At 41.4% G+C, this 10,347-nt stretch overlaps 1 protein-coding gene and 2 long non-coding RNA genes across 3 annotated transcripts; all 3 read left to right on the top strand.

Annotated features, from left to right (window-relative positions):
- The first annotated feature begins 2,539 nt into the window (after window positions 1-2,539).
- LOC125490490 lies at window positions 2,540-2,976 on the top strand. The gene is made up of 3 exons (XR_007267695.1): window positions 2,540-2,580; window positions 2,748-2,792; window positions 2,941-2,976. It is a non-coding gene; the product is annotated as an uncharacterized LOC125490490 (long non-coding RNA).
- Window positions 2,977-3,467: 491 nt separating this feature from the next.
- LOC125490543 lies at window positions 3,468-4,375 on the top strand. Its single transcript, XR_007267733.1, has 2 exons — window positions 3,468-3,696; window positions 4,274-4,375. It is a non-coding gene; the product is annotated as an uncharacterized LOC125490543 (long non-coding RNA).
- Window positions 4,376-4,887: 512 nt separating this feature from the next.
- LOC125490461 lies at window positions 4,888-10,314 on the top strand. The gene is made up of 4 exons (XM_048629700.1): window positions 4,888-5,151; window positions 9,509-9,668; window positions 10,012-10,142; window positions 10,242-10,314. Exons 1-4 carry the CDS (start codon window positions 4,913-4,915, stop codon window positions 10,312-10,314), a joined length of 603 nt encoding a protein of 200 aa, XP_048485657.1. The 5' UTR covers window positions 4,888-4,912.
- Window positions 10,315-10,347: the final 33 nt, after the last annotated feature.

Here is a 10,347-nt window from a genome sequence, read left to right as displayed (position 1 = left end):
TTGCTTATGAAATCTAGCGTATATTGTATGAATCTGACAGATAGTTTAAAGCGAGCGACGCTGCTTATGGATTGATAATTGCTAATGTGTCTTGCCCACACTAACATACGGTGCCGATACATGAACACTTTTGTTTTCAATCTAGCTGGCCCGCAAATACCGCCTCTTACCCTACCCTACCCTACCCTACCCTACCCTACCCTACCCTACCCTACCCTACCCTACCCTATCCTACCCTACCCTACCCTACGCTACCCTACCCTTCTTACCTTTTATACCTTCCCTGGACTTCCACAAATGTTTCTAGACCAAAATCGGTTCAACCGTTCTCGAGTTCTGAGGTCCAATAATAAGTACATTTATTCTTTAAGTCATTCATCTTAGATATAAATTGCCTTAGTCTGGCGGTGAATTCATTGTAATGGAATGTTTAAAGTAACATAAATTCATTATAAAACATTATGCTGGTGTGATGGTTAAATCTCCTTGGTCTTTAAATTGTTTTTACTTGTATTTTATTAAAATATTAATGTCGTTTAAGCCAATTTTACCTGACTGAGATTTCATATGCCTATGTCTTATGTCCCTTATTACAGTAAATAGAATATGTACATTCATTTTATATACAGAATTACATAGAAAACTATTTCAATTTTACGTATTTTAATTTTTAAATCCATAGCTAGAATAATTACAGGGATATGATTTTTTTTCGAAAATTTCAAACTTTAAATCGCTCTGGTGAACATTTTATGTCATGGCGCTTCAAACATTTTGGCTTTCCACCGTCGATATAGTATCAATAAAATTGCGCTGATTTGCACCACATACATTAAGAGGCTGCAACTCAAGATTATCAGAATCCTTTGTCCAAGTAATACTACTTTGATTGAAATCCCCTAATATTATAAAGTTGTCTTCGGAATTCTGCGAAACAATGTCATACAAATTATTAGAGAAGGTTAATAACTGAGCACTTGCCGTCGAGCCCATAGAGTCTTCGATAATATAAACTGTGCATATATTTAATTTGATCACTTCTGAGTTACTCGATCGGAGTGAAATGGTCACCCAGATATCCTCGGCAGATGTATGCCACTCAAGTCTAGGTGTAACAGCAAGCTCACGACGGATTTAGTGTAGTTATTCCCGTTCCTCCATTCTTCCTCCATTGTATTTGTCATCAATACACGTCAATAATGACTTACCGCTTTTCCTAAAGAACTCGAAAACACTTTATCCTGGGGCTCCTAAATTCAACCACAATAATTACAACTGATTTCTACCTGTTTCAGGAGACCAACGCTCTTAAGAAGGAATCAAAACGCATTAAGAAACAGGTATAAGACTAAGTGCCAATTTCTCTATTGTCGGTTATCTTACCGACAGGGATTGATTTATCTCTTATAAAATTATTATTCTCCATATAAAATTCATGACAGATGTGTCAAAAGTTATGCTCTAACCGAGAATGGAGAAATTGGCACTAACTAAAACAAATGGAACTTTAAGCTATGGTCGAGCTTAAATCTATTGCTGCCTTGCTATGACAGTATACGGACTTCGATCATTATAATCATACGGACAGAAAGAGAAAGTCATAGATTTAATGTCAAAATTAGATTAAGGCGAGGCCCTATTGCGTCTGGTAAATTATACAAAAAAGTGATAACACGGATAATTTAAAGGAGAATGGCCATTTCTCTATGGCGCCATGACCCAGAGCGGCCATTGATGAAACATACACTGATGTGTAGTCCGTGACTACAGCATATACTGGTATTAATTTTATTATTATGAGGCATGGGAGAACGAAGATATAAGTGCTGAAAGATAAATTCTTTCTACTGTACTAGATGTTACCCTCGAGCTAAAAATTGATTTTAAAAGTGTTCCCGTGGGGATTCCTGGCAAAAAAGTATTTTATGTTACTTCGGGTCGGGATAACGGGAACTTGAATAGAATGAAATAATTTTTGAAATTGGTCTCTTTATAAAAATAGGTTTCTGAGTGTGAAATGTGCAAAAATAATTATGATATTATTTGCATATTACTCGTAAAATCGTGTAATAATATCATTTTGTGATGCGCTATGAATTGGGAATCCCATGATTTAGATTATAAAACTTATTTGTGCGTGTACCATTCAGCAAAATCTTATTTAACGAAAAAAATATATTTAATTAATTTACTTTTGAACCCTACTATCTCAAGAACCCCATGGTTTAGATTTTTTTAAATATTTTTCCCTGATAATAGACATTTTTATCAATAACTTAAAATAGGTTTGGTGAGTGGCTGCTAACTTATGCAAAGCGGGTCAGGTTTCGCCATTCTTCTTTATAATTATTATAAAAAATGATGTTGGTGTTGCCAACAGGTTGTTAAGAAATATACATAAGTACTTAACTTATTTCAGGAGAAGAAGAAGCGAAAGCAGTCAAAACCGAAACAGAAAAAGGTAACAAATCTTTACAAGGTAACAAATTCACAATACCTAAATATAATTATGTAGGTACATAAGTACTTAACTTATTTCAGGAGAAGAAGCGAAAGCAGTCAAAACCGAAACAGAAAAAGGTAACAAATCTTTAAAAGGTAACAAATTCACAATACCGAAATATAATTATGTAGGTACCTATCAACAACCTACCCACAGTCATAAATTGATTTCTATTCTCAACTTTCATAAACAATTACAATACCTACTATAAAGTTCTAATCATTGTTTTTTTACATACTTACAGAAACATGAATCGACTTCTGAAGAGACAATCAAAAGCACAACCGATGTAAGCAAATTTATACAATTTAAACTCAAGTAAGACCATAAGAATTAAGTATTTAGTTCACCTTTATTGCATACTTTTTTACCGGGTTCTGCCATGGAATCTTCTTTTCTGGATCAGTTTAAACTTTAAATGGTGTATTTAATTCCAGCAACGCACTGATCCCCTGCCGCCTCCTGCACAAACGGTATTCACTAATTAAATATTTATACTATCCTAAATTATATTGTACGTTTCATCTCTATACAGGATGTTGCAAAAAGGGTATACTTAGCCTTTCGGCTAGTAAAAAAGTAAAAATGTCACGTGACCAACAAAGTTTCTATGGTTTTTTTTTTATTTTCATTAATTTTCAAAACTCGTAGAACAAAAGTTTTTCAGAATGACCCCCTGAGTCACCCCTTTTCGGCTTAGCATACCCTTTTTGCAACAACCTGTATAGGTACCGATGTAAGTAAAGTATAAAAAATTACTTGATTCACCATAAAAATCCGCATCCTAAATTCAACCTCAAAGGATCCTTTTGTTTCGGTGAAGCCATCATCATCTCTCTCCATCGCTTTACCACCTACTTGATCGGAGGATCCTCCTTGTTTAAAAAAGTTGCACCACCACCTATGTACTTCCATCAACGGCCTACTGCTCATGAAATTAAAACACCACCCATTCCCAGGACGAGAAGCTCCAAACCCTTCGCTGCTGCAACCCGTACTGCGACGTGCCGGTGGTGGCGCTGCCCCCGCAGGCCGCCCCGCAGTCCCCCCCGCAGCAGTCCGGGGCGGTGGCGGTATGCGCGCAGTGTTGCTACTGTTGCATGCAGACCGGGTCGTACTGCTGTCTGATCGCCGCGGCGGGCTGCGTGGCGTGTATCAATGGGTGCTGCTATGGGTGGTGCGGGCCGGAATATGTGAGTGATTAGGTTGTTTAGAGAATAGACTTAGTACTATGGTTCATATGTATACTAAGTCTATGGTTTAGAGGTATACCTGGGCTAGTAGTACGGGGCGCATTAGACGTGACAAAAGCTTTGAAGCATCACGCTCACTCACATCGCTCACCCTCAAGAGCGAGCGCGGTGGAGAACTTTTGTCACGTCTTAAATGCGCCCCGTACTAGCCCTTCTGTAGTATAGTGTACGTTTAAGGGTCCACCTTGAAGTTGAAGGCCTAGATACCGTCATAAGGGTATTGCGCTAGTGGCCAGCTGGAACTACTGGCGTAGATTACACTACGTGCTCTCACGGTTTAGGAAAATATCGTGAGGATCCTGCGCATCTGATTCTGGATGTGTAGGCGCCCTGAAGTGCCTTGTAATCATTCCAACTCGGTGGCACCTACTTGTTACTCTGATAACGGTCAGTATTCTTTGCCCCTAACTTACTACCTCTTTGGTGTGAAGACTACTCTTATGAAGTTATACCATGTATGCCTATATTTCTGTTCATAGTATAGTTTAGTAAATAATGCATATTATTTTTGTTACAGTGTTGCTGACGCTACCGGCCAAGTGATTTAAGTTATTACAAATATTATTTATATCTTTGTTAATTTTTATTGTAGAAGGGATATAAAATAAATAATCATTTGCAGAGAATTCTTTTATTACCTCAATTACTTAATAGAGTTAAATACATATGTATGCATATAATTTTACCGGCAGATTAGGTAGGTACAAAAGACGAACTTTGCAAAAATAAACAGTTACGTACGGTCAGGTGCAAAGAAACCTGACCCCCCTCTCATACTAACAATGCTTCTGAGGGGGTCAGGTTTATCTGCCCCTTACTGTAATATACCTACTTGCTTATGTAATGGAGTAAATTCTTCACGTTGAAGATACATTTTTTTCACCAGAGTAAGTAATGGAAACTACTGCCACGCAGACTGCCACGACGGCCCGTCCACCAGCGAAGACGAAGAGGAAAAAGCGTAGAAAAAGGCGTGAGGTGGACATTTTAATTTATACCGTACTAGGATCACCACTACACTCTGTCCTCGGCTTTCCTCATCCAGCCACTACCGGCCACCTTTCTAGGGTCGTTTGTCCAGTAGGCCTAAGGGAGGGCATCCATGAGCCACGTATACACAAAATTACATTCTCTAAATTCCTCTTTTGTTTTAACTATGACTGTATTAATTCTCCAGGGAACGTTTAGACCCTGCAACTGCCACTGCAAGCGGCCGCCCTGCCCGCAGCCGCTGCCGTGTGTGATGGATGTATTGCCGTCCTGCTTCCCCATGCGCTTCTACAACCCCTACGCGGACCCCAACACTGTCTGTCTCACTCTCACCCGGGCCAGCTGCCTGCCGCCGCGCGGGAGAGCCGCCTGCGCGCCATGCACTCCTGGTGATATTATTGACAGGTACTAATCTGGTGCTCTCTCCATAGTATCAACTGTATCGATATGTTGGGCACACCCTGGGAAGTTAATCATCATCATCATCACGACCCATCACGTCCCCACTGCTGGGGCACGGGTCTCCTTCCAAAGAAGGGTTTTAGGCCTAGTCCAGGGAATTTAGTGTTTGATAAACCTTACAGACTGAACCTTTCACCGCGGTTACAAACCCTAGTATAGGTGGGATGAGATGAGAGTTTTCATCATGACAATATTTTACTTCGCCTTATGAGCAAGGGTATGTATATGTATAGTATGGGTATATATATAATCGTTTATTACGGACCAACGATCCAAAAAAGTGTTAGTATTACAATTATCTTAACCTAATGTTAGTTATAACTACATAACACACAAAAAAAATTACTCTATACACACATCTATTTTTTATTTGGTAGGAGTGACAACTGCACCCAGTGGTTAAGGAAACAGTTGTCCCACCTATCCACAGCCGTGTTCAGGACGGTGTTAGTGCTGCCGCGGACGCGGTGCAACAATGACGCGGCGCGCGACCTCATGACCGCGTAAAAGTCAGGCGTACGGGCCTCCGCGAACATACCCGATGCACTGCACCACCTCGGCAGCCCCATCAGCATCCTGAACGCGTTGTTGTATTGGACACGCAGGGCGCGACCGGTCTTCTGCAAATGATTCACCCAAAGACTGCAGGCGTAAAAAGACAGACAATATGCCTTAAATAGCGTAATCTTGACTGCCTTAGTACACCTACTAAATCTTCGAGCTACCATGTTGCTTCTAACCGATAGCGCCCTGCGCTCCCTATCCATATCCTTATCATCAGTCAGGTCCTCGTTTACATAGTGGCCCAGATATTTAAATTCTGCCACCCTTTTCAAAGGCGACCCGTTCATGACAACTGGAGGTAAAACACTTTGAGCCCTATTCCTTGCACTAAACAACATGTATACGCTTTTTTTAATATTGTATACAAGTCCGTGTTGTTTAGTGTACTCACCGCATATGTTGAGTAGTTTAGTGATTGCGTTGATCGAGGGACCCAGCAGGACCATATCATCGGCATAGCTTATGTTGTTTACACTAACATTATCAATATAGCAACCATATGGTTGATTGCTGAGTTCCTCGATCAAAGCATTCATATACAGGTTAAACAGTAACGGAGAGGTTAAACCCCCCTGCCTCACGCCACATTCCATACGATACTCATCGGAATATGTACCGCCCCATCGGACCACATTCACTTGATTGCTGTACCAGTAGCGAAAGACAAGGGCCACCGGGAAACCGGTCTTAATTAATTTTTGCCATAATATATCATACTGTACTAGGTCAAAGGCCTTTGACAGATCTAAGAAGCATCCATATACCGGCGTGCGCCTATCCGTATAATATTTTATCGTACTTTTTAGTACTAGTATGGCACTTTCGGTAGAACAACCCTCTTTAAAGCCGAACTGTCTCTCATTTAACTTTAGGTAGTTATCCAATTGCCGTTCCATTAATCTGTCAAAGACCTTTGCCAATACAGTGGCCAGGGATATTGGCCTATAATTATTTGTAACCGATAAGTCTCCCATTTTGTCTTTTACCACTGGCACAACAACACATCGCATCATGTCGTCAGGCAGGTAGGAATGCACCAAACAACACAAATAAAACATAGCCAAGACGCGTGGCAGGTGAACGCCAGCATGAACCAAGTGCTCAATGCTGAGGCTGTCATGACCGGGGGATTTGCCTCCAGTGATGCTCCTTATCGCCTGTTTCACCTCCTTAGCGGTAAAGCGCACCCCACTACGGTCCGTGCACACATTATTGTCATAAGCAACTTGCCCTAAGGGTGACTTAACAGTAAAGTGTTTTTTAAACATATTAGCTATGTTTCTCGGACAGCTTTCTCCCTCCACGCTAACCGGAAGGCCAGGCTTCAGATTCATGCGTTTCGTTTCCTTCCAAAATTTACCAAATTTTTTATTTAAATGCTGAGATGCTATGATGTCCATTTTTATTTGCTCAGCATTTTTTTGACACCATTTTAATCTGCTCTTATAATAGTTTTTACTCAGGCGCATTTGTTCGAAAATAAAACCTTCTCGAGGTTTCCCGTGTTGACACCAAAATCGATATTTGAGCCTAGCCTCCCGGTGAGCGTCACCTACATGTTTATTCCAGCCCACTATTGGCCTTTTACCTGACCTACCACTACACTAACAATTTTATCATACATATTATTTAAAATTAATTTATGACTTTGATCGGTACACATGTTATAACAGCAAGAAACAAACTCCGCGGGAAAATCAATCTCCCTTAATTCGGCATTACACAACTTATTATATTTATTTGTTTGACGACCGAATGGCGTAGTGGTTAGTGACCCTGACTACTGAGCCGAAGGTCCCGGGTTCGATTCCCGGCTGGCGCAGATATTTGTTTAAACACAGATATTTGTACTCGGGTCTTGGTTGTTGATATTTATATTTAGTATCTATCTATCTATGTATTTGTGTAGATATATCAGCTGTCCGACACCCATAACACAGGTTCTGCCTAGCTTGGGGTCGGATGGCCGTGTGTGAGATGTCCCCACATATTATTATTATTATTATTATTATTATTTACAGAGCAAGGAGGTCTTTGTCCCCATAATATTAAGTTTTTTACGCTATTACTATTTACAAACTTAGACGGGATACATGTAAAATCACAAACAATTACAAGAGGGTAGTGGTCGGACCAATATACGTCATTATAACGGACATAAGCATCAATTACACTTTTACGAGCCGATGACGTCACGACACAATGATCCAACCAACGTCTACAGCCGTGCACTTCACTAATGTACGTGTAGGTATTGGAATTTATACCTAGAATGTCTACATCCGCACAGCTCCACAAATGATCACTGTTAAACGCAAGTAGTTCTCTCCAGAATAGTTCACCTGGGTGAGAGTTAAGATCACCGAGTATTATCGCGCTTTCCACTCCACTGCATTCTATAATAGAGTAAATTTCACTCAGACACACAGTAAACTCAGCTAAGTTATCAAAGCTATCAGTAGGCATATAAACACTTATGAATACAAAATGCCTATCGTCCACCGACGCGCGTATAGCCACAAGCCTGTCACTTTGGCACTTTATCACCGATACTTGGTGGAAACTACCTTTTCGCCACAGGATGGCCACTCCGCCGTGCGGCCGGCCTACCAGCGGGCCGGCGGACAGGTCCACCGCAGACTTGCCGCAGTACTCGAACTGGTCGTGGATTGTCCCCAGGAATGGAATGTCACACGGAAGCAACCAAGATTCCTGAAGTGCGACGATATCACATTCTTGACATAATCTATTTACATCATTAACGGAACGTTTGACGTTCTTACAATTGAAGCTTATTAATTTACAGTTATTTATGCTCTGATCCATTGGGTTGTTGTTGTGTACTGTTTCGCATTTGTACCTCTTGAGTGGTCCTATGTTTGTTAAACAAAAAATATTTCCTAAACAATATACCTTCAGGCCACAATGTCGAGTCATCAAATAGTGACCATTTATTCCTCGAAATGTATATTTTAAATGAATTATACTCTTTTTCCTCCTGCGCAGTGATTTTCTCAGGGTTAACTAGGATATTCGTTTTAGCCAAGATGTAATCTTTTATATCACCTTCAGTCGTATCCTTACTCACATTATATATGTATATTGGCATCTTAACGTCAGCCGATTTAAATTTACATCCAGCATCAATGGATGCCATTCCCTTTTTTCCCTGAAACCTTTCTTTTTTCTTTCTATGAACTAGAATCCAGTCATCCTCTTTTAATTGGTCCTGCCTATCAGTATTATGTACCGCACGCATGGAGGGTGCAGCAATCCGGTCCGAACTTGGAGCGCGCCATTGGTGTATACAATATGGTGGAAATAAGTCACTTTTAACCAATGTTACATAACAATACCTGAGAGATCTTCGTCTACCATCAGCTACTACCTAACTATCTAAGCTCGCTTCAATGCACTGCTCAAACACTACTGGCTCTATCTAGGTACACATAAAGTTATGGCTACGTTGGCACAGGCACAGGTTGGCTAAGCGCTTAGAGCCATGAGGCTTCTCTTTGCGCCTCGCGACAAACAAACAACAATACACGCTAAGCGACTAGCTAGGCGCCAAGCGCGCAATGCGGCCGTTCACGAAGATTCTAGAACGTTCGTTTTGCTGAGCTACTCGCTTGGTGACTCGCTAGGCGCTAGGCGCTAAGCAAAACTCCTGTCTCTGCGGACGTAGCCTTAGTGTTCTACGACTTGTACGTGTTAATGTGCTGTCTGTTCCTCCCAGGTACACGTACTGGGGTCGCCCCCGCGGCAGCTGGTGCGAGTGTTGGGCGGTGGCGGCGAGCGCGGCGTGCCACGTTGCCGCTCTGCTGCCGCGCTGTTGCCGGCTGGGCGCCTGGCTCGCCTGCCTCGGCCTCCAGGCGGCGCTGGCTGCGTGGCGACAAGTAAGGAATACTTTTTACCAGGGATGTACTAGGCTACGCTGCAAAGAGCTATAGATCGCATACAGTGGCGAGCTTTGGGAGAGGCCTACATTCAGCAGTAGATTGCTATAGGCTGATGAAGATGATGATGATGATGCTGCGAATATGTGATTAGAAATCCGTTGCCACCAGTTCCTATGTGGACCAATGGATATGATTGGTGGATATCAAACGCATGATCCATAGCAACATAACATTATAAACATCTCCGGTGGAAAAGCACCCTAAGAATGGTTTATGTATCTTCCACGTTCAGTCCTGTTGATGTTCCTCTCCTAGCTACCTTTTTACTTCTCTACACGAGCCATGGATCTTCACCAGCTCTTTATTGATCTGCCTGGCCTCCTTCTACGGAACTGCTCTTAAAAGCTGGTTACCTAAACTTTTAGTTGTCTTCGTCAGCGTCTCCGTGAAGAAAACTAAAGGTGGACTAGGGTTTGTCACCATGCTCAAAAGACTAGCCAGACAGAATACACAAATTGGTCTTAAGTATATCCTCTAACATATCGCCTCAACTTGTAACCTTTGTTTCAGAGCTGCTGTCGATGTTGCTGCTGACGGTAAATTTTTGCTGACCGTACGTCGGCTTCAAGAAAGCTTCAAGTAAATTAATAAATGATATTGTATTTTTTTTAATTAA

Source organism: Plutella xylostella, chromosome 24, assembly GCF_932276165.1.
Source record: "Plutella xylostella chromosome 24, ilPluXylo3.1, whole genome shotgun sequence".
Classification (NCBI taxonomy): Eukaryota; Metazoa; Arthropoda; class Insecta; order Lepidoptera; family Plutellidae; genus Plutella; species Plutella xylostella.
Note: the sequence above shows the minus strand (reverse complement) of the source record. Positions and strands in the feature narration are given on the sequence as shown.

What these genes read in the sequence shown, in the direction of transcription:
- LOC125490461 (XM_048629700.1), top strand. Translation starts at nt 4,913, where the DNA reads ATGACTGTATTAATTCTCCAGGGAACGTTTAGACCCTGCAACTGCCAC. An exon ending in CCTGGTGATATTATTGACAG is followed by an intron (nt 5,152 to 9,508) that starts GTACTAATCTGG and finishes TGTTCCTCCCAG; the next exon opens with GTACACGTACTGGGGTCGCC. An exon ending in AAAACTAAAGGTGGACTAGG is followed by an intron (nt 10,143 to 10,241) that starts GTTTGTCACCAT and finishes CCTTTGTTTCAG; the next exon opens with AGCTGCTGTCGATGTTGCTG.